This window comes from Colobus angolensis, unplaced genomic scaffold (assembly GCF_000951035.1).
Source record: "Colobus angolensis palliatus isolate OR3802 unplaced genomic scaffold, Cang.pa_1.0 Scaffold324, whole genome shotgun sequence".
NCBI lineage: Eukaryota > Metazoa > Chordata > Mammalia > Primates > Cercopithecidae > Colobus > Colobus angolensis.
In genome coordinates, this window is record NW_012116533.1 from 2,979,727 (window position 1) to 3,004,534 (window position 24,808).

At 39.4% G+C, this 24,808-nt stretch overlaps 1 protein-coding gene across 5 annotated transcripts in view; it reads right to left on the reverse strand.

The window, feature by feature from the left end:
* DCX (doublecortin) overlaps window positions 1-24,808 on the reverse strand; it is a 120,264-nt gene that overhangs the window by 31,278 nt on the left and 64,178 nt on the right. For 3 of the 5 annotated variants that reach the window (XM_011951696.1, XM_011951697.1, XM_011951693.1), the window contains exons 4-5: window positions 7,681-7,783; window positions 5,556-5,678 (exon numbers count right to left, since the gene is read on the reverse strand). In XM_011951696.1, the coding sequence (XP_011807086.1) occupies window positions 5,556-5,678; window positions 7,681-7,783 (226 nt within the window). Of the gene's footprint in view, window positions 1-5,540; window positions 5,679-7,680; window positions 7,784-24,808 lie in introns of all 5 variants that reach the window. The other 2 variants (XM_011951695.1, XM_011951694.1) reach the window with 1 other exon arrangement.

Consider the following 24,808-nt stretch of genomic DNA (forward strand, 5'->3'; position numbering starts at 1 on the left):
TGTGTGACATTGGGAAGATCCCAAGATCCTAAACTTTGTATCTTAGTTCCCCAATCTAAAAAAAAAAAGAAAGAAAAAAAAGAGGTAATTATCCATTTCCAACTTAATTCATACTGCAATTATGAGGAACAACTGAGGTAATAGATTTGGAAATATTTTGCAAAGTGCATAGCATCTAATTCATGTAAAAAGACCATTATCATGAATCTCTCTTAGCTAGAGAAGAAAGGTATTCTTGTGCTGTTTAAAACAGTAGCCAATAGTCACATGGCTGTTGAACATTTGAAGTGTGGCTAGTCAGAACTGAGATATGTTGTAAGTGTAAAATACAACTCAGTTTCAAAGAATGTATAATTTCTTACATGAATTATATGTTAATAATATATTGAATGTATCATTAAATGAAATGTCAAAATTAATTTTGCCCATTTTTTAACTTTTTAAGATGTGGCTACTAGAAAATGTAAAATCATACATATGATTTACATTTATGACTCACATTCTATTTCTGCTGAGCAGAGCTGGTCTAGACAGTCACTTTCAGGAAGGTCAGAATGGCCAAGTCCCTCTATCTTAGGCAACTCAAAGCAGCCTACTAGGTTCAGAAAAGAAGGACCCTGGGATACAGGTCTCTCATGAACCCTGCTGTTTTGTGTCCCTTGACCTCCCTTTCTAAAGGCTGTATATTTTGTTAGAGAAGGCTTTCTTTCTTATGAGTTTGGGAACGGGAAAGATTGGACTTTCAGAAATAGGTGCACATGAGTTGGGGGAAGGGGAATGGAGAACATTGGATTGCTACAACAATGACTTACTGTTGAAGAATAGCAAACTAATTATCACATTACAATTCTCTCAGCCTACCAGGGTGGGTAATTAGCTTCCTTCGGGGCTCCTTAAAAAAAAGAAAGAAAGAGAAAGATTCCTTCCCAGCAACTAGCTATTTTGTCCTTTTAATTCAATTCAATTCAATTGGGGACAAAGTTACATAAAGGAAAAATTAACACATTAATGGCTGAAATGGAAACAGAGAGAGACATGTCTTTCTTTAGTTCTGAAGCCAGGCTTACCTTTGCTCATCAAAATGGCAAGTCCCGGGTTAATAAAAGTGTGGAACTGCATAAGCTTTTTTCAAATATCCCATAGGAGCCTCCTGGGCTCAGATTTTATCTTTTTACCACAGTTCCATGGCCTGATTTAAAGACAGACATAGCTAATATGACTTGGATTCTAAGAGTCCATCAGTTCTGCCTAGTGAAAATGAGCTCCTTACAGAAATATTATATGGACAACCAAATCCTTACTTAACTTGAGTTTAGGGCTTAGCAACAGACATTCCATTTGGGGCAAACTCAATATTGGCAGAAATGAGGATTGAACTTGAAGGGAATAAAGTAGAAGGATTTGATTTATTCGTGGGGCAGAACAGGAAAGGGACAACTTAAGGTCTAAAGACTAAGGAATAAAGAATCAAATTATAGCACAAATTACAGACGAAATAGCATCAATTTACTAAACCTCAAGTCAGAACGAACCTAGCTATTAACCGAACCATTAATTGGACCATATAGATATAGATATAGATATAGATATAGATATAGATATAGATATAGATATCTAGCAAACTTGTTCAAACCAGAATCAAACCTATATATTTTCCAATGAAGTAGAACATCAAAACATTCCTTAAACTTAACCTGAATCCAGCCAATGTTTCATTTGGTTAGAATTCCTGCTAAAGAGGAACACTTTTGCTCTTTCTTTTGTCTTCAAAGGAAGACAATCTTCCTTTGGTCTATCTTACATAACCTTTTGTTACTCGGGTTGAATGAAGGTTTATAAATCCATTCACAAGTTCCACATGCAAGACTGACTAACACAGGATGGAAACAGGGTGGTACTACTATGTCCTAGAAACGAACAAAGCCTGTTTGCCCCACCTAACACTATTATCATTTGGTTAAGTATATTTTAACCTGTATATGTCCCTGGTTAACAGCTAAAAAAATCTTGACATTTTATGAAACAATTGTTCCTTTTTAAATTTCAAATGTCAGTAAGGAGAAATTTATGCCAACTGAAAAGTATGCATTGCCTATAGCTTATCATTCTGGTTATCTGCTTTTGTTTCTGTGGGAGCTATTTTATAACTCTGTAAATTGTAAATAACTGATAAGAATGGAAAATTATCCTTATCTATAGAGATTCAAATTCTGAATTATCTAACGATGACATCACATCTCAGAGAAGGCAAAAATCTTGTTCAAACCACAAAGCCAGGAAGTGGCGTAGCTGGGACTTCTTAGAGAGTCATCTTCCTCTCCTCCTACATATCTTACCCATCTCCACTTCCCAGCTTGGAATGGTCCTGAGTGAGGTGGAAGTGGAGAGGGGAAAAAGGGTATAGCAAAATCAAACCTTAGCTAAGGTACTGTTTTGCCTGAGATCAACTTTGCCCTTACGGAATGTGCACTGAATGAATGCCTTGGACTAGGCTCTGAACAAACTCCCATGAAATGGGCTTGGTTATGTTACAACCCTTCAGGGTTAGAATCATGAGGAGGCTCTAGACACATTATCTGAGATGAGCACAAACATTCTGGCAATTGCCATAAAGATTGTCTAGACTACGGTTTGACTTCATTTATGTTCATGAACATCAGAATATAAATAAATATTCCAATTCTTTAAACTGAGAACACAATGTTAGATTGGTGGTAGGAAACAGAGGTTATTTGTAATTCTGATATCTGTCAAGCAAATTCCCCTCATACACCCAAATTAGTTACTCTCTTTATCATGTGGGTTGGAATAAATCCTCGTTTCTTTTTTTTTTTTTCTTCCTTTCTTTTTTTTTTTATTTTTTTTTTAGTAAAGGAGTTATGAAAAAGCAAGAACAGATCTTGCCTGCCAAAGCCTGGGTTTGGGTCTATTATGTAATAACTCCCTTCAATTTGACAAATATTCCTTGAATTCTAATGTATTCCTGTTATATCTCTGCTACCTTAGAGTCAGTGAGGTGCATATTTTGTAGAAGGGAAATTCTGTAGGTGGCATTCTGGAGATCAGTGATTTGACATATATTTAAACTGTGTAGTTATAGGTAGTTGTGTTCACGTGTGCTGGGTAACCAATTGGATGCAGTCTGCAAAGAGAATCTATTTACTTCAAGCTGATACCACCTGAGAATTTCTAACTGATGGGTTATATGGTGGTTTAAAAACAGATCTACAAATTCTTCAACACTCTTTCCTTTAATAAACAGAGTCTGGTTCCTCTCTCTTTGAATATAGGTTGGACTTAGTGACTGCTTCCAATGAATATGATAGAGGAGAAGTGATAGTGCTGGCTATGGAGACTAGATCACAAAAGGTAATACATCTTGTTCTTTATTCATTCTCTTGGATCACAAACTAAGGTGGGAGATCTTGCCAACAACCATATTGTAAGTGGATTCTACAGCCCCAGTTGAGCCTTCAGATGACTGCAGCCCCTACCATTATTTTAATGATATCCACCTGAGAGACTCTGAGCCAGAACCACCTAGATAAAACACTCTAGAATTTCTTGCCCACCAAAACTGTGAGATTAAAAAAATGGCTTTTTTAAGCCACTAAGTTTTGGGGTAATGAATTTGTTTCACAGCAAGATACAAGTAATACAGGTTAGAAATCCCAGAAATAGGTACTGCTGTTTCTAAGAAATGATTAGCTAAGCAATTACTGCCAGACTTTATTAATCTTGATCAAGTGTTTTAAAGTGTATTTTTTGCAAGTCTCTGCTTAAAAATTGTCCAACTTTATTGTCAGCCCAAGTGTTAAAACCTAGGTCTTTGTAGTTTCAACAATATGAATTTGCTTAGATATAGATTTATGTTCTCTTCTGTACATCTGAAAAAGATAGCATCAAGGCACATGTATTTTTTATTGCTCCAGCAGACATTATCTAAATGCTTGATTGGTCTCTAGCACCATGTTGGGTAAAATAGGTACTGTTGTGCATCTATTTATTCACAAATATTACTGGAGCATCTACTAGGGGCCAGGCACTGTGCTCTGCACTGATGATATGAAAATGAACCTATCACATTACCTTTGAGGGGCTCAGTATTTAACTGGGGAAGTAGACAGGTAAACACATACTTTACAACACAGTGTGGTGAATATTACCCAAAAGATATGAATGGCATGCTATGGTATTGCAGAAACTGGAACAATTATCTCTATGTGAGGTCTTGAAGGATGAATAGGAGCTTTCAAGCAAAAAAGGCTGATGGGTTAGAGGAATGGCATTCCAGGTATGGGGGAACAGGGAGTGCAAAGACATGGAAGTACTAAAAGCCTGGGCTGCCTTTTCATACTTCAATTTCCTGAACCCAAGAATTAAAAAATGACTGGTGATATGTATGCTCCTGGCAGTGTGAGGCAGGAAGTGCAGGCTATTCATCTTGGCACAAGCATTTCAAAGCCATCAGGCTGCTCATCATGCCCCAAACTGAAGGGGCTTTTTGTTTTCCCAATGCTCTCAGACTGTAAGAATTCTCATGATAAACTCTGAGCCTTGGGATGACAAATGTATGTCTTTTGGAACATATAGTTTACTTAGTGTGAAGAACTTCAAATGGTGCATAAACCTAAGCTTCTGAACTTGGACTTCAGAGGCCTTTTATTGTTTATATTTGTTATAAAAGAATGGAAGACATTGCCTCTTAGGTCAGTGTCACTCAAACTGTGGGTCCAAGACAAGATAGGGTTCACATCAGAATGCAAATCAACATACTGCTGTCTTCATCAATAAAATCAGGCTCTGAAAAAAAGTCAGCTGAGCTAAATGGTTTGCTTAATGGCATAGTTTATTTACATTTGGCACAAGCTCCTAATCTTGCCACAGACTGACTGGTAACAAATAGTTCATGGGTTGGCAGTGATCAATAGAGCACATGTTTTAGATAACTCACTATCCACTATATAAAATCTTCTACGGCAAATCTCTTTGTTTTCTGGTCTATGCTTTAATTTCCCGTTGTGAGGTTTATACAATTTATGTTGTCTCCCTATATATATGGCATATATATATATATAGTGTACTTGTTTCCCTTTTTGTTTTGGCTTCTAATTACTTCAGAGTCAAATTTGAAGCTCAAGTGAGTCAACTATGTTGACACTTTGGGGTATTGTTTTTTATATTCTTTTTCTTGATTCTGATTTTTAATTTCAGGTTTATGGTTAACTTGATTATTCAATTGAATATGTTTTTGCCACATGATGTTGAAGATGATGAAAATGATGACAACCATGACAGTAAGCATTACAGCAAGCATAGACAATGGGCCAGGTTTCTGGTTTGCATCCATTTGAGTGGAATAATGGTTGTAGCTGTGCCTCCATGACTCCAAACAAGTTTGACTGTTTAGTCCCTGAATTGACAGAATAGGGTTTCATGGAGACACAGTAGTGCTCATGAGGAACTGATTCCTCTGCATGCAGACAGTATTGTTCTCCATAAATGAAGTCAGCGTGCACAGTTAGGAAAAGAGCACTCACCGTCTTGGTCGTTACCTGAGTCAGCTGGAGACTTGCTTCGGCGCATAGGACCAGGGCTCTTGGCTGAACTCTTCTGAGGTGTTGGGGATGCCTTTGGGCCAGCTGTGGCTGATGGGTTTCCCTTCATGACTCGGCATTCTGGGGCCAAAGGACACAAACAGCTTAGTAGAGGGTAAAACAGGCTCAGCACGTTATCAGCCTCTGGAAACCGGAATAACCCCCACAGGCCAAAGGACCTAAATGGGTCAGGACTACAATGTGGTCCTTATTATTAGTAGGAGCCATGGTTCTGGGGAGGAAGGCATTAGGGAAACCTTCAAAAGCCACCTGGGCTAAACTAGGTGTTTAAGCCCCTGAATTATGAAAACAAGGGCAAGAGTCCAAAAACAGGTCAAGTAGGCAATTAAATAGTCAACTCAATCATTTATGGACAAGCTAGCTATGTCTCAGAATAGCACCTATTGATACAATGATAAAATAATTTCCCTGAACTAGAGATTAACAGCTCAGAGGTTACAGCTACACAGATGAAACATCCATTGACTAATCTGAAGGAGAGGTAGAGAGCTACCACTTACTGTCTATTACATGCCACATGTTGTAATAGTCACATGATGGATATCATGTCACTTTATATAAATAAGCACTATGACCACCACTATCTTGCATTTACCAAGTTCTTTTCGATTTCCCATGTATGTTATTACAATCCCTTATGGGGGGTTAATGAACAAATGGGCCAGCAGTGACTCTGCCACTCAAAACTTAAGAAAGATTGCTGGTGTATGGGAGAGTCTGCCAAACGTTTTATATTTGCCCTAGCCTCAGTCTGACACCCTTTCTATGCAGCACTCAGCATCCCCTTCTATGGTCATTTTGGGCACTAATAGTGCTAATTTATTAGAAGGATTATTATACTCATTTTGCTGATGAGAGTACAAAAAACTTAACCCCCTTGCCTAGGGCCACAAAACAAGAAATTAGTAAAGCAAGGAATAAAAGTCAAGTCTCCTGAGTTTCAGTTTGGTGCTCTTTTTTGCTATAGTTTTTCCAAACTTGTGCTGTGATGCAAAAAAGGGGAATCAAACAGCAGAGTAGAGGATATATTCTTTCCTTTAAACACTTTCTTGTTGCCTCCTACTTAAAGGTGCATTGAAATATAAATTAAACAGAAAGATTAGAGGAGCTTTTGTGGTAAAATTGAATATTTTAGGAAACTGAGTTAAGCAGAAAGCCCCTTTTTGTTTGTTTCACTTCTTGTTTTGTTTGGTGTCCTTTAGTGATCACTGTCCAGAGCTGAAGATACAGAAGGTAGAGGAAATTGGGCATAACCTGGGGTTTGTTTAGCTTTTCTATAGTCATTGCCTCTTCCTAAAGGGAATACAGCAGAAATGCCACCTCTTACGGGGTTCTTGTCACTTGAGTTGTTTATAAAGTCTATGTTAGCAAAATTCCCTTTGATTTTTTTTCACACTTTGCTTCTCCTAAATGGGAAATATGCTCTGAATGTGTCTTTCCATCAGCATCACATTCTACCCTTGTTGCTGCATGAGCTAATTAACCTTTAATGTATACCTGGAGCTTGGACTCAAACAAAGGGAGATGGGAAGACGATTAGATCCTTCTTATTATTAGCAACTCTCTGCAATCCTGAATCACAAGGCAGATGAATGGGGCAGCAAGTCTGATAGTGTGAAAAGGGTTTGACACTAAGAATACTGTGGAAAAATCTCTCTAAATTGGAACCATAATCATGAGCTAAGTAGCTGGAGGATGTTGAATGGGGGAAAAAAAAGGATATGGATAATATCCAAGTTCTGACTGAAAATATTCCTTCCTGTGGTCTGATTGTGCCTGTTATCCCATGTGACACGATATATGGTTCAGGAAATATGGTCACTATTGGGGCAGACAGTGAGTTTTATTGAGTTTGGAGCCTGGGACTCTGGGACGTCCAGTCAGTCTTTCAGTCTTACATGGATCATGACCCATGTATCCAAATATACAGGAGAAAGACTAACATTATAAGCCCTTGAAGGATCAGGCATGGATGTTTTCCACCCTATATACAACCATGGAAATCCTAAGGGATAGAAGGGGAGAGAACAATGGAGGAATAAAACCCAGTGGTTATGCTTACCATTTTCATCCAGAGAAAAATCATCCTGAGCATAGCGAAATTTTTCAGGACCACAGGCAATAAACACATCATCATCACCAAAGAAATCATGGAGACAGGTTACCTATGGAGAAAGCAGAAACACTGATTGGTATATGATGGTCCTGACAATGAACTTCACACTACATTGACAAGGAGAAAAGCTTCCCATCTAGGCCATCATCTCAGCTCCCAGGAGTTTTCTTTTTCTTAAAACATCTACCACACTCATAGTCTGAATCATGATCCCTAGTGAGTGATGATACACTGAGTACCATTGTCTACCCATGTTTCAAGTGTGGTAGTTTCAATTGAGTCATGAGTAAGACTGAGACCATGTCCAAATGGAATGCCCTTTTCTGAAGAAAAGTCAACCAGCAGATGGCCCTACAAATGTCATCTTTTCTCAGAGCCTCAAAGACAGGGAGCTCCTGGCCCAAATCTAGGGCGAGGGACTGGGCCAAGGCAGATGAGAAAAATCTTCTGCAGCCTGACTGTAGCTGACCCAGAAGTGGAAATGTGCCGCTTCATCTGAATGAGTTCTAAAAGAACATCATTTCTTAACTGCTTTGGACACACAAAAATTGAACTTTTGCTAAAAGCTGGCCAAGAACCTGGTAGTGGCCCAGAATACCATTTCTTCCTGTGAAACCAGAAGAGGAAAACTTAAAGCTTCATCTGAGCAATTGGTCCCAATAGGCCTGAGTTTCTACTAGTAGAGCCATGTTCCCAGGACCCTCATGCCTGCTAGCATCCTAAGCATTACTGCTTCTTCACAACAGACAGACAGTCTCCCCAACCCCCTTTCTGCATAAAGAGATGAGGGTCCCTGGGAAAGTATGGTGCTCCCTGCAGTCTCCCCACTTCTCGGCTTTCCTAATTACATCTGATAATTAGTACAGCACATCAGGGAAACCCCTGGAGGAACAATAGAGTCAAAACATACTTATCCCACCTCTTAGTTTGAAAGTGTTCAAAACCTCTAATTGTTCTAAGTTTCCCATTCAAGCTGCCAGCAATGGCTTTTCAAAGGGATGGTGCTCACAAACTAACAACAGCTTGCTGGGTGCAGAGAGCAATATGTTACATTAGAAAAATATTTATGTTAATAACAAATCCCCCACCCAAGGTTAACTCAATCCCTGTTTTCCCAGACAAAATGATTGCAAGCCTTACACAAAAGGAGATATGCTTAAAGATTATCCCTATTGTGTCAGCCTCTCAATCATCCAAGAGATGCCCAGAGAAGAGAAGGCGACTCGAAGGACTGCGGGTCACTCTCATTAAGCCTCTTTCCAGTCCTGGGTCTTGACCTCATCAAATTGGCCAACACCTTTCTTCAACCCACTTGTCCTTCACCCATTCATTCCACGATCACAGAATGACAATCAGAGCTACAAACTAATTGAATGCTTACTCTGTGACAGACACTCTGGTAAGTACTTCCAGATCTGTCATCTCATTTTACCCTCACAAGAAACCCTAGAAGTCAGTATTTATTGTCATTATTATTTTAGACTTGAGAAAACTGAGACCCAGAGACAATAAGTAAGTTTTCCAGGTGGAAATCAATGAAGCCAAATAAACACAGATCTATCTAACTTCAAAGCCTTTCCTTTTAACCACTTGGCAATACAAAGCACTTACATATAGATCAGTCACTGGGGAGACAATGATGAATAAGACTCAGGCCATGACTTCATGGAGCTCACAGTCTGATGAGGTGAGATACATTGAAATAGAGTATTTCAATTTAGTGTCATGAGTGCTAGGATGGAAGTATCTGTTGGTGCTGTGAAAGCTATTTATTACCATGTCCAAATGACCCTAGTCACTAGTTAGCACTGTTAGTTCAATAGGCATCCTGCATATTGTCCTAGTAGTGGATCCAATGACAGAGGCTACATGGTTTTGATCTTAGCTGCAGACCTCCCACCAATATCTTGGACCTAGGCTTAATAAAACGCAGAGTTCTTAACTCTGATACACCAAATATCTCTGAACTATTTACCTGCCGCCACATCCTTGACCCTGAAGATCTCTGCCTTATCTTCTTCTTCTTCTTTTTTTTTTTGTTGAGACGGAGTCTCGCTCTGTCCCCCAGGTTGGAGTGCAGTGGCGCAGTCTCGGCTCACTGCCAGCTCTGCCTCCCAGGTTCACGCCATTCTCCTGACTCAGCCTCCCAAGTAGCTGGGACTACAGGCGCCCGCCACCACACCTAGCTAATTTTTTTGTACTTTTAGTAGAGACGAGGTTTCACTATGTTAGCCAGGATGGTCTCGATCTCCTGACCTCGTGATCCGCCTGCCTCATCCTCCCAAAGTGCTGGGATTACAGGCATGAACCACTGCACCCGGCCGATCTCTGCCATATCTTCTTATTCGAGGCTGCCTTTGACCCTGACTAGCTGTCTTTATTTTTGGTCATGAGTCAGGAACACCTCACCCGTGAGTGTCCCTCTGTTAGTGGTCTCAAGGATTTAGCACTTTGTTTCAAGACCTGCCTGTATTTTCATGAGGACTCACTTAGTTCTCCCCGTTGGATCACAGGTTTCTGAATCTAACAGCCCAATTTATACCTTCCAATATATCTTCCTGTGGTTCCTTGTAGAGAGCTTATCACATAGTGAAAATTTACTTAGGGCTGTTTCTGCCTCAGCTGCATGCAAAGAAGGTAAGATACAGGAACATTCAGCAGCTTTGTAAGGATATACAAAGACAGAAAAGTAGGAATAAGAAAGATGAAATCAATTGCAGCAGACAATGGAGAGTAGCATTTAGAGACTTTAAAAGGCAACACAAACAAATTTAGGAACAAGAAAGTAGAAATAATGCGAATTCAGAAACTATTCTTCACATAACTATGCTAATTAGTTTGAAAACAAATGAAATGGATGATTTTTAAGAAAAGTCTAGGCCGGGCGCAGTGGCTCATATCTGTAATCCCAGCACTTTGGGAGGCCGAGGCGGGTGGATCACGAGGTCAAGAGTTCGAGATCATCCTGGCCAACATGGTGAAACCCCGTCTCTACTAAAATACAAAAAATTAGTCAGGCGTGGTGGTGCAAGCCTGTAACCCCAGCTACTGGCGGAGGGGGTTAGGGGCGGGGGAGCTGAGGCAGGAGAATCGCTGGAACCTGGGAGCAGAGATTGCAGTGAGCTGAGATCACGCCACTGCACTCCTGCCCAGCGACAGAGAGAGACTCCATCAAAAAAAAAAAAAATCTCAATAATCGAATTAGTTCAAAAAGAAATAGAAAATTGAAACTAGCTAATAGCTGTAAAAAAGAATTTAGTAAATGCTTCAAACAGCAACCTTCCCTGCAAAGTCACCAGAGCATTCATTTTGGAGGTATTTGTGGAAATTGCTTCCTAAAAAGAAAATCTAAAAGCTCCAAAGCAGCCATGTCAGACACATGCCATGATATCCTATTGTAGGACAATAATGCCTTACATATTCCTCCAGGGGTTGCTGTTATAATGACCCACCCTCTTCCAACCACAAGCCTCTCCACCCTCACCCAGGCTTTGGGAAAAGCCTTTGGATAACCCCTCCTTTGGGGAGCTTCTAAGAAAAGCAAAGTCCCCTATGCTTCTGACAGACTCAACAATGGTGTTGCTGGCTTCAAACACAATCATGCTACAATCCAGCTGTTCAGCATCAGATGTCTTTGCGTGATCCCATTCCACATTTTACTGGCTCCCAAATGCAGACAAATGTACTTCGTGCATGTAGATACCCAGCTTTCCTAAATGTCTTGGCTATTGAGATACAGCAGCCCCCCATCTTTGTTACAGTGTTGGGAAAATAGAATGCTCTCCATCTTAAATAAGAGGAACTCAAAGCACAGTGAGTCGAAGTGTCCCAAGGATACACAGCTGGCTCATGACAGAATTGGGACTAGCATTCAGGTGTTCTGCTTCAATTCAGGACAAAATAACTCAGTTGCCTGAAAGAACATATCATCCTAAAGCACTGACTTCAAAGGCATATCTATAGCCTAGGCAGGAAAGTCTATATTTGTCCTAATCAATGCCTGCTATGCATTAGAACATCTTACTGGATTGAAAAAAATAATCTTCTTTAAGTATATTTTTAATCTATGGACAACAAAACTCCTTTCATTACTATAACTAATAACCAAGTATATGGTGGAGAAGGAGGACAAGGAGAAGGAGGAAGAAAAGAAAGAAGAAGAAGGAAAAGAAGGAGGAGGAGGAGAAGAAGAATGGAATATAAGAAATAATTCTCAGATGAAACTCACACTCACTTAACATCTGCTTTTTAAAATTCCATGGAGGTAATGTGATACAAAGTCCACCTTAGCTAACATTATAGACGTATGATTTTCCAAATTAGTGTTTTGAGATATAATTTCCATTACAAGGGGGCAACAGAAATAGTAAATATAATAATCATCATAATATCACTTACAGCATTACAGCATCCTCGGGGATCAAAGGTCTTGCTGATATCAGCTTCAGTATGAATCATACTTGGATTTTTAAGTTAGGGAAGAGAACACAAAGGCATGACACCTACCTTTATAATTAATCAACTGCCAGCACAAAATCAGTAAAATCAACTCACATTAACATGGAACAATTAACTCAATGCTCTTCCTTTAAAAAAAAAAAACAGCAGGTGTTGGGGGGAAGGGAAACCAGCTTGGTTGTGCATTAGTGTGAACAATAGATTATATGGATAGTCCAGTGGCTTGAGTGTCAAAGTACACATGGGGAAATGGAGACAACAGATCACTGTGTTGGAGCAGTTTGAGTCTATTAGCTGCAAATAGAAACTTCACTGTGTGACTTGATTTAAGCTTGATTAGATTCTCCATCCACATATTACAGACACTGGCGGTTCCTTTTTGAACATGCCTGATGCTAGCAGATTCTAAATTTCCCTTACCTAACTATTCAGACAGAAATGTTTTCTCAAGAAGTAAGGTCTTGCTCACATTATCTATGATGCTCACTTTTAACTTGTAAACTATTTTCATTAAAAGTTAAATTTTACTAATATTGATACATTAAGCACTTACTAGGGCAAACTCTGTAAGAGATACAAAAATGTATAATAAAGGGCCCTGTCTTCAAAGAGTTGACAACATAATAAGCAAGTCAGGATTACACAAATAATTGGAATACAAGGCAGGCTGTTGTTAGCACTATTATAAAGATGCAAAGACCAAGGGAAGCACAGAAGACAAAGAGAACAATTATAATTATGAACTGGGGAAGGCTTCACAGAGAAAAACTGACTCTTGAAGAATGAGTGGAATATAGGTTGATGGAAGCAGAAGTGATTGCAAAACAAAGGTAGGTACCTTTTTCTTAACAAACTTAGAAAGAAAAGAGTTGCATCCTGCTGACTACAGTAAGGCATTCTAATCTTCCAAAGCTGTGCACAGCACAATCGCCTAGACTCCCCTGCCCACCTTCTGCACAGGCAAACCATAGAGTTGTCTATTGGTGGAATTCAGGGTGAAGAGAAGGGCAGAGAGTGTCTATGAGAAGGAGTGGCCGGAGCGGTAAAGAAGAGGGAAACACTGTGGCAAGGAACACAAACCACACTGATTTTTCTGTCTTGCCAACAGTGTGCCTTGCTTATCAAGAACGGCAGGGAAGTTTTGCAAAATGAGTTAATAAAATATCAGTAAACATAACAGATGAGGCTTTTTCTAAATGTTACTGCTACTCGTATTTTGGAACATTTCCCACCTACCAGCCCTGGACCAGCTCCAGTCAGAGGTTGACACAGGGTTGGCTTGGTGAGCTGCAGCAACCTTTCTGAAACAACCCTGACTTTTTTTTTTTTTTAATCAAACTCATGCTTTTGGGGTTATCTTGAAGCCTTTCTTGTGGGTTTTTGATGACAACATTTTTGCCTGCGCAACAAGCTCCTTGGTTCTACAGTGCCTTTTTCTTTTTTTTTTTTTTTTTTTTTTGGCACAGATCTCTTTATTCAATGCCCTGAACTTCCCTAAAATCTGTGCTGAAATAATAACAATGGCACTTGCCCTTGTATGGTATTTTTACTGTTTTTGAAACATTTCCACATTTATGGTATTTTATGTTCTATTTCATACCTGTAATTCTCCTCTCAACTCAATCCAATCAGGCTTCCACTCTCATTGCTCCACCAAGGCTGCTCTTATCAAGGCCAACAATGGCTTCCATGTTGTCAAATCCAATGGTCCTTCTCTGGCCTCATCTTACTCAACCCATCAGCAACACTGGATATAAGTTGATTGAGTTCTTTTCCCTAAATACTTTTCCTTCTTTGCTTCTGTGAGATCACAGTCTTCTGAATTTCTTTCTGCTTCAATATCCTTTGCTAGATTCTTTTCCTTTTTTAGACTTCCAGTATTTGAAAGCCCCAGTGCTCAGGTCTTACATCTCTTTTATTTTTTATTTACATATTTTTACTAGGTGATCATATCCAGTTCTAATTCTTTACACACTGCTATGGTTTCAATGTTTGTGCCTTCCAAAACTCATGTTGAAACTTACTCCCCAGTGTGGCATTATTGAAAGGTGGGGTTTTTAAGAGGTGATTGGGTCATGAGGGCTCTGGATGAATGGGTTAATGGATTAATGAGTTATCATGGGAAGAGAACTGGTGGCTTTATAAGAAGAGAAAGTGAGACCTGAGCTAGCATGTTCAGTCCCCTTGCCATGTGATGCCCTATACCACCTTGGAACTCTACAGAAAGTCCCTACCAGCAAGAAGACCCTCACCAGATTTGGCCCCTTGACTTTGAACTTCGCAGCCTCCAGGACTGTAAGAAATAAATTATGTTTCTTTATAAATTACCCAGCTTCAGGTATTCTGTTATAAGCAACAGAAAATTAACTAAGACACATGCCATATATATACTGAATACTCACACATTGATATCTCCAGGTCCTTCTTACCCCTGTACTCTAGACATGCATATCCATCCAACTGCCTGTTCAATATCTCCACTTGCTTGTCTGATAGGCATCCCACGTTTAATATGCTCAAGACTAAATTCTTATTTTTCTCCTCCGTATTTTACCTCCCTTCAGCCTTCCTTATCTTAAAGAAAAGGCACAATTCACACAGTTACCCAAACCAGAAACCTGAGAGTCATTTTACATTAGGAGCCACTTTTCTCCCTCTCCCTGGTCACAGTACTAGTCCAAAATATACTACAATATAGTCTCATAACTGTTCTCTAGGCAGCATGCCCTCCCCATGCCCTACAAATACCTATTCTGTTTTGCATAAAGCAGTCAGAGTAGTATTTTACTATTTTAATCAGGAATATCACTCTTCTGTTTAAAACCCTTGAAAGTCTACCCATCACAGATAGAGTAAAATCCAAACATTTTAGCTCCCTGGGTGGGGGAAGGACAGCATCCATCTCTATAGCTCCAGGCCACACTTTTCCCCTGCTGGAGCCAGGGAGCTGTACTGCTTGGTCCCAAGACGTGTCCCCAACAGCCCAACACACTGGCTGTGGCAGACTGTGGCCAGAGTGCCTCTTCAGGCCTGACCCGGACTCATACTTCCTCACTGGGTGGGGCTTCCCTGCAGGAACTCTATTAACTCTAGCCAGAGGCTCAGGGGCAGATCTCTGATCTCCGTGGGCCTGAACCCGTAGGGGTAGGGGTGGCTGCAGTCTCTGTAGACCAGCAGACTTAGTCTTTCTTCCTGGTAGTTCTGAGGAATCAGGGCAGCCCAGATGAGTGGGTTTCCCCACAATGAGGCACAGCCCCTCCAGCAAGGGACAAAGTGCATTATTAAATGGGTCCTGTTCCCTGTGCCACCTGACTGGATGAGACCCTTCAACAGGGGTTGTCAGACAAACCCATACAGGAGCGATCCTACTGGCATCAGGTTGGTGCCCTTTGAGGTCAGACATACCAGAAGAAGGAAGAGCACCCATCTTTGCTGTTTCTCCAGCCTCCTTGAGTGACATCTCTAGGCATGGAGTGAACTAGATGAATAGGGCCTGAAGTGAACCCCCAGCAAACCACAGCCACCCTACATAAGAGGGACCTGAGCATTGAAAGAAAAACAAACAAACAGAAAGCAACAACAACAGCATCAACAACAACCAAAGAGCCCCCACAAAAACCCCATGCAAAGGTCAGCAGCCTCAAAGATTGAAACTAGACAAACTCATGAAGATGAGAAAGAATCAATGAAAAAATGCTGAAAACCCAAAAGCCCAGAGTACCTCTTCTCCTCCAAATGATCTCAATGTCTCTGCAAGGACACAGAATTGGAAGGAGGATGAGATGGACAAATTGACAGAAGCAGGTTTCAGAAGATGGGTAATAAAAAAAACTCTGCTGAGCTAAAGGAGTATGTTCTAACCCAATGCAAAGAAGCTAAGAACTTTGATTAAAGGTTAGAGGAGCTGCTAACTAGAATAACCACCTTAGAGAGAGATACAAATGACCTGATGCAGCTGGAAAACACAGCATGAGAACTTCATGAAGCATACACAAGTATTAATAGCCAACTTGACCAAGTAGAAGAAAGGATATCAGAGTTGGAAGACCATCGTACTGAAATAAGGCATGCAGAAAAGACTAGAGAAAAAAGAATGAAAAGGAATGAACAAACCCTCCAAGAAATATGGGACTTTGCAAAAAGACTGAATCTACTATTGATTGCAGTACATAAAGGAGACAGGGAGAATGGAAACAAGCCAAAAACCACACTTCAGGGTATTATCCAGGAGAACTTCCCCAACCTAGCAAGACAGGCCAATATGCAAATTCAGGAAATACAGAGAACACTACTAAGATACTCCATGAGAAGAACAACACCAAGACACATAATCATCAGATTCACCAAGGTCAAAAAGAAGGAAAAAATGTTAAGGGCAGTCAGAGAGAAAGGCCAGGTCACCTACAGAGGGAAGCCCATCAGACTAAGGGCAGACCTCTCAGCAGAAACTCTACAAGCCAGAAGAGATTGGGGGTCAATATTTAACATTCTTAAAGAAAAGAATTTTCCACCCAGAATTTCATATCCAGTCAAACTAATCTTCATAAGCAAAGGAGAAATAAAATCCTTTCCAGATAAGCAAATGCAGAGGGATTTCATTACCACCAGGCTTGCCTTGCAAGAGCTCCTGAAAGAAGCACTAAATATGGAAAGGAAAAACTGGTACCAGTCACCGCAAAAACACACCAAAATATAAAAACCAATGACACTATGAAGAAACGGCATCAAATAGTGTGCAAAATAACCAGATAGCATCATTATGACAGGACCAGATTAACAGATATCGATACTAACCTTACATTTAAATGGACTAAATATCTCAGTTAAAAGACACAGACTGGAAAATTGGATAGAGTCAAGACCCATTGGTGTGCTATATTCAGGAGATGCATCTCACGTACAAAGACACATACAGGCTCAAAATAAAGGGATGGAGGAAAATTTACCAAGCAAATGGAAAGAAAAAAGAAAAAAAGGCAGGGGTTGCAAACCCAGTCTCTGACAAAACAGACTTTAAACCAACAAAGATCAAAAAAAGACAAAGAAGGACATTACATAATCGTAAAGGGAACAATTCAACAAGAAGAGCATATATATATGTATATATATATATACCCAATACAGGAGAATCCACATTAAAAAAACAAGTTATTAGAGGCCTACAAAGAGACTTAGACTCCCACACAATAATAATGGGAGACTTTAACACCCCACTGTTAATATTAGACATATCAACAAGACAGAAAATTAAAAACGATATTCCAGACTTGAACTCAGCTCTGGATCAAGTGGATCTAAAAGACATCTATAGAACTCTCCACCCCAAATCAAGAGAATATACATTCTTCTCAGCACCACATGGCACTTATTCTAAAATCAACCACATAATTGGAAGTAAAACACTCCTAAGCAAATGCAAAAGAACTGAAATCCTAACAGTCTCTCAGACCACAGTGCAATCAAATTAGAACTCAGGATTAAGAAACTCACTCAAAAACACACAATTACATGGAAATTGAACAAACTGCTCCTGAATGGCTCCTGGTTAAATAATGAAACTAAGGCAGAAATCAAGAAGTTCTTTGAAATCAAAGAGAATGAAGAGACAATGTACCAGAATCCCTGGGACACAGCTAAAGCAGTGTTAAGAGGGAAATTTATAGCACTAAATACCCACATCAGAAACCTAGAAAGATATCAAATTGACAACCTAACATCACAATTAAAAGAGCTAGAGAGACAAGAGCAAACTAATCCAAAAGCTAGCAAAAGACAAGAAATAACTAAGATCAGAATAGAACTGAAGGAGATAAGCACACAAACCCCCTCCCCCTAAAAAATCAATGAATCCAGGAGCTGGGTTTTTAAAAAATTAACAAAATAAATAGACCGCTAGCTAGCCTAATAAAAAAGAAAAGGGAGAAGAAACAAATAGACACAATAAAAATGGTAAAAATGGTAAAGGGGATATCACCTCTGACCTCACAGAAATACAAACTACCATCAGAGAATACTATACACAGCTCTACGCAAGTAAACTAGAAAATCTAGAAGAAATGGATAAATTCTTGGACACACTAAACCAGGAAGAAATTGAATCCCCAAATAGACCAATAACAAATTATGAAATTGAGTCAGTAATTAATAGCCTACCAATCCGGGGGAAAAAAAAAAAAAAAAAAAAAAACAAATATCCATGATGAATATTTTCGCAAAAATCCTAAAAAAAATACTGGCGAACCGAATCAAGCAGCACATCAAAAAACTTATCCATCACGAACAAGTTGGCTTCATCCTGGGATGCAAGGCTGGTTCAACATACACAAATCAATAAACATCATCCATCACATAAGCAGAACCAAAGACAAAAACCACATGATTATCTCAAAAGATGCAGAAAAGGCTTTGATAAAATTCAACATTCCTTCATGTTAAAATCTCCCGATAAACTACGTGTTGATGGAACATATCTCAAAATAGTAAGAGTTATTTATAAAGACCCACAGCCAATATCATACTGAATGGGCAAAAGCTGGAAGCATTTCTTTTGAAAACTGGTACAACACAAGGATGCCCTCTCTTACCACTCCTATTCATCATAGTATTAGAAGTTCTGGCCAGGGCAATCAGGTAAGAGAAATAAATAAAGGATATTGAAGTAGGAAGAGAGGAAGTAAAATTGTATCTGTTTGCAGACGACATGATTTTAAATTTAGAAAACCCCATCATCTCAGCCCCAAAACTCCTTAAACTAACAAGCAATTTCAGCAAAATCTCAGGATACAAAATCAATGTGCAAAAATCACAAGCATTCCTTTATACCAACAATAGACAAGCAGAGAACAAAATCATGAATGAATTCCCATGGACAATGACTACCAAAAAAGAATAAAATACCTAGGAATATAGCTAACAAGGGATATGAAGGACCTCTTCAAGGAGAACTACAAACCACTGCTCAAGGAAATAAGAGAGGACACAAACAAATGGAAAAACATTTCATCCTCATGGATAGGAAAAATCAATATCGTGAAAATGGCCATACTGTCCAAAGTAATTTATATATTCAATGCAATTCCCATCAAACTACCATTGACTTTCTTCGCAGAATTAGGAAAAAAAAACACTTTAAATTTCATATGGAATCAAAGAAGACCCCATATAGCCAAGACAATCTTAAGCAAAAAGAACAAAGCTGGAGGCATCATGCTACCTGACTTTGAACTATATTAAAAGGCTACAGTAACAGAAACAGCATGTTACTCGTACCAAAACAGTCACATAGACTGATGGAACAAAACAGCAACCTCAGAAATAACTCCATACATCTACAACCATCTGATCTTCGACAAACCTGACAAAAACAAGCAATGGGGAAAGCAACTCCTGTTCAATAAATGGTGCTGGGAAAAACTGACTAGCCATATGCTAGTGAAAACCAGACCCCTTCCTTACATCTTACACAAAAATTAACTCAATATGGATTAAAAACTTAAATGTAAAACCCGAAACCATAAGAACCCTAGAAGAAAACCTAGGCAATACCATTCAAGACATAGGCACGGACAAAGACTTCATGACAAAAACACCAAAAGCAATTGCAACAAAAGCCAAAAATGACAAATAGGTTCTAATTAAACTAAAGAGTTTCTGCACAGCAAAAGAAGCTATTATCAGAGTGAACAGGCAACCTACAGAATCGGAGAAAATTTTTGCAGTGTACCCATCTGACAAAGGTCTAATATCCAGAATTTACAAGGAACTGAAACAAAATTTACAAGAAAAAAAAAACATGAAAAAGTGGGCAAAGGATATGAACAGACTTCTCAAAATAAGACATTTACATGGCCAACAAACATAGGGAAAAAAGCTCAACATCACTGATCATTAGAGAAATACAAATCAAAACCACAATGAGATACTATCTCATGCCAGTCATGTGTCTTTATGGCAGCATGATTTACAATCCTTTGGGTATATACCCAGTAATGGGATTGCTGGGTCAAATGGTATTTCTAGTTCTAGATCCCCGAGGAATCTCCATGCTGTCTTCCACAAAGGTTGAACTAATTTACATTCCCACTAACAGTGTAAGAGCGTTCCTATTTCTCTACAGCCTCGCCAGCATCTATTGTTTCTTGACGTTTTAATAATCACCATTCTGACTGGTGTGAGATAGTATCTCATTGTGGTTTTAATTTGCATTACTCTAATGATCAGTGATGCTGAGCTTTTTTTCGTATGTTTGCTGGCCACATAATGTCTTATTTTGACAAGTCTGTTCATATTCCATGCCCATTTTTTCATGGGGTTGTTTTTTTCTTGTAAATTTGTTTAAGTTCCTTGTAAATTCTGGATATTAGACCTTTGTCAGATGGGTACACTGCAAAATTTTTCTCCCATTCTGTAGGTTGCCTGTTCACTCTGATGATAGCTTCTTCTGCTGTGCAGAAGCTCTTTAGTTTAATTAGAACCCATTTGTCAATTTTGGCTTTTGTGTCCAATCTTGAATGTTTCTTAGACTGTCAGAGCTAGAAGAGACAACAGATGAAATGGATAAGCAAAATGCAGTACATCCATAGAATGGAATATTATTAAGCTACAAAAAAGAATGCAGTTCTGATACATGCTACAACATGGACTTTGAAAACATTATATTAAGTGAAATAATGAGTCACAAAAGGACAAAGACTGTGTGATGCCACTTGCATGAAATATCTAGAAGAGACAAATTCATAGGGTCAAAAAGTAGATTAGAAGCTGCCAGTAGCTAGTGGGAGGAAGGAATAAGAAGTCATTGCTTAACGGTAACGGTTGTCGTGTTAAAGGTTTAAAAAGTTCTAGAACTAGATACTGATCAAACAATATTGTGAATGTAACTAAAGCCACTGAATTGTACACATAAAATTATTAAAATTAATTTTACACATTAAAATTGCAAAATTTATGTTATACATATTTGACCAAATTAAAAACATTAAGAATATAATATACCAAAACCATTGAATTATACACTTTAAATGGGTGAATTATACACTATGTGAATAATATGACAATAAAACTGTTAAAAAAGAAATGTAAAAAAGGTTATTAAGATTTATTCAGAATTTAGTTATATTGTAGCCAAAAGGCCTTTTAGAATACTTATTCTGAAATATTACTGTAACAGAAGTCAAATTTCACCTATGTGGAGATGTCTTACCTATTGCCCAATATAAAGTAGAACCACCACCACCATAAGAATCTAGGCTCCACAAGAGCGGAGACCTCATCTGTTTGTTCACCATTCTATCCCTACTAAGTTAAAGTACAAAAAAAAAAACCCACACATATTTAAAAATTATTATTAGCAGTAGTAACAAGCAAGAGTAAGAAGAATCTAAAACCCATAATTAAATCTTAGTTTCATAATTAAGGATATTGCAATATAATAAGGCTATCTCTGGACTACTAGTGATCACTGTCCTCTGCATCTTGTGGAAGAGTAAGTCATAAGAGATGAAATTGACTTGTTTACTTAATTCTGGATCTTTTTGTTTTCTGATTGTTTCCCTAAAAACAATACAATGTCAACCCCCTTCGCAACTAAAGACCATTTCTTTGAGTGCCTGGATCATTCTATGATGAGTTTTGTCCTTTCTCCCTCTTTCACCTATCAAAGCATCCATTTCTTGAAGACACTGATTTCCTTTGGCTTGCCTTGTGGGGCTTAGTTACAGAATACGACCCATCCCAGGGCCTTAAGAAACAGTGTTGACTAACTGATTGTGGGGGAAAAGTTGATATTCTTTTCCTACTACCTGTACCATTTTCTGGAAATTCCCAGCCCCTGTGCAGCCAGTTTACCTATTCCTATAGCAAGTCATATTGAGACTGACTTCCGTCTGATCCTCCAGCCACTAGATCTGACTGAATTGCTCTCCACTCTTGCCTGGTGAAGAGTGACTGGTCCTCAGAAGCTCTTTACATTGGTCTTTTGGCTATAAGTACCATGAGAAACTCTTCAAATAGATCGTGTTCTGTCAAGTCATTTTTTCCACTGGTCTTCTTAGCCCCACAGCCAATGGTGACTCTCTTCTCCCCATTCTAGAATTTCCCCCAGGCAACCCAGTTATACTAAATCTGGGCTGTCAGATCTCAGCTGAGATAATGGTCCTCAAATTTATTGTTTTCAACCTTTAAAATAATTTATCTTTGAATGGTGAAGGGCCATAATGATCCTACATAGTTTTTGCTGTTTTACATGTGTCAGGTGCCCTTATCTTCATTACCTTATTTGGTTGATTGGCCCAATTTTTAATAAATGAAATGTCAAGGTCCATGAAGGTTCAGTGACCTGTACAAGGTCACGTTGCTGGTTAGTGACAGAGCTGATACTAGAACTCAAGATTGTCTAATTTATTCTGACACACTAGGTACCTAAGTTATACTGCAAAGGCATTTCCTAGACAGGGGAGACTCAGGTAAGGAAAAACAGCAGGAGAATCTGAGTAGCATGAAAATATCAGTGGTATGGGAAAGAGGGGCACAGAGGGGAGATGGGAAGGAATAAGGCTTTCTACCCTATTTTACCTGGAGCTGGTGGTGATTTAATAACCTGAGGTAGGCAATACCAGCCTGATTGGAAGGCTGGCAGCCCCTCAATGCTCAAGGGTGTTTTTTCATTATTTTTCCTTTGCCATTTTTCCAAGAATCTGTGTCAGCTCTCACTGGGGGCCTCTCAAGGATGAGAACAGCTGCAGAGGCGCTGGAGTTGGGCTGTTGAGTACATGCCCAGGACTGACACCTGCCCTTCCACAAGGCCCTGGGGACAAGTTGGCTCAGAGAAACAGAGGCGAGACAGAACTCCATTCATCAGAAAGAACTGGGGTGGAAAAACCCTGCTTGATCCCTTGGCACCATTAAGCTCTAAGGTTGGCTCTGGGCCCCACACAACTCTAGGTTCTATTTAGTAAGGTCAATTAAAATAAGAGAGTGTGCTTGTAGGGCCCATTACAGTTATCTGTTGCATTTAACAGTTTCCTGGTGTCTGCTACACACAAAGCATGGGAGGGATATGGCTTTTGAACCCCGTAGGGGAAGGAAAGGTTTGTTAAAAAAAAAAAAAAGAAAGAAAGTTATTGTCTACCTGCATTCTAGGTTACAACTTGACACTTGCTCACTTTCTCTCTGGGTCTGTTTATTCCGCTATAAGGAGAAGGTGCTGGTCTAGAGCCTTTTGAGGTCTATGTCTTTTTTGTGTCACAAGCCCTTTCAAGAATTTGATGAAAGCTGTCGGTCTTCTCCCTAGAAAAAATGCATATATGCCCATAGATAGCTAGTTTTCCATATAGTTTAGTGGGGTTAAGGATTTCTTTGAAGCTTGTCTATAGATCCCAAATTAAGAGTCTCTAGACTAGTTGATTTCTGAGGTCTCTTCTAGCCCTGATAGTCTATGAAACATTCCAGGTTGGACACAGTTAATGAGCAGTGACACCCGGGCCAGAATGCTGGCAGCTGTCGTGGAATCCCAGAGGCTTAACTGTACCCCCCTTCCCAGGCTTCCTGAGACTCCAGTCCAAAGGAAGCAAAAGGATGTAAGCTCATTCTCTGCAAACTGAGTCCAAGGGAAGCAAAGGAGTGCGAACTGATTTACAGCAAACCAAAAACTAGAGTGTGCATCGGACCCATTGCCTCCCAGGTTGCTAGAATTTAGGAAGGATGCTAACTTTTCAGAAGAGTGTAGGCATGAGAGTCATGACCTCTAAATGTTCCTTAGTGGTTGGTTGAGGATAGGAAAAAAAAACATGACTGCCCAGTTGGTAAGGGACATACAGCTTGATTACAGATATTCTGAAATTGTTACTTAGGAGCTAACCTCAACATGGCTGGACAGAATACTAATGACCATAAACATATTGCATTTCCTTACATAATATCCCCTACTCTGTAAGTGTATATTTTGCTACTCAAGAAGGAGGTTAGGAGAGAAGAAAGAACGGGTTCTCATGGGTACATCAACCATCAGTCAGGGTACCAGTAGGAAACACCTGACACTCCTGGAGTGGATAAATTGAGTGGAGTTTACTAAAGGGGATTGATTACAAAAGTATGGGCAGGGTATAGAAGAACCACAGTGGGCACTGTAGAATTTTGGGAATAGTAATAATGAAGTTCATTACCACTCTTAGGCCTGAAGGAGACAGGGGAGATGTCAGGAACCAGAACTCAGAAGGAAGGAGAGAGAATGACAATTATATATAGAGAACACCCTGATAAGAGCTATGACCTTCAGTCAAGGGATGCCCAGCAACCTCTCAGGCAAGGTGCCTGGAAATAGATAGCCTAATCTCATATTTCTCCTTGTTAGTGTTCCCCATTGGCTAAATACAACTGGAATCCAAAAAAAACAAGGGAGCCTGTTGATAAGAGTCAGCTTCCCAGGACACAGAGCAGGGTGGAATAGAGAGTAGAAAGGAGATCTGGAGGGGAAGTCCTGGAGAGTAGCTCTGCCACCGTAGGCAAAAGGAAGGAGCTGTTCTTATAGCCTAGAATATAAGAGATGTGTGAATAGTGATTAAGCAATAATAATAATACCATTTTGCATTTGTAAAAGCCTTTACGCATTTTGTGCTTC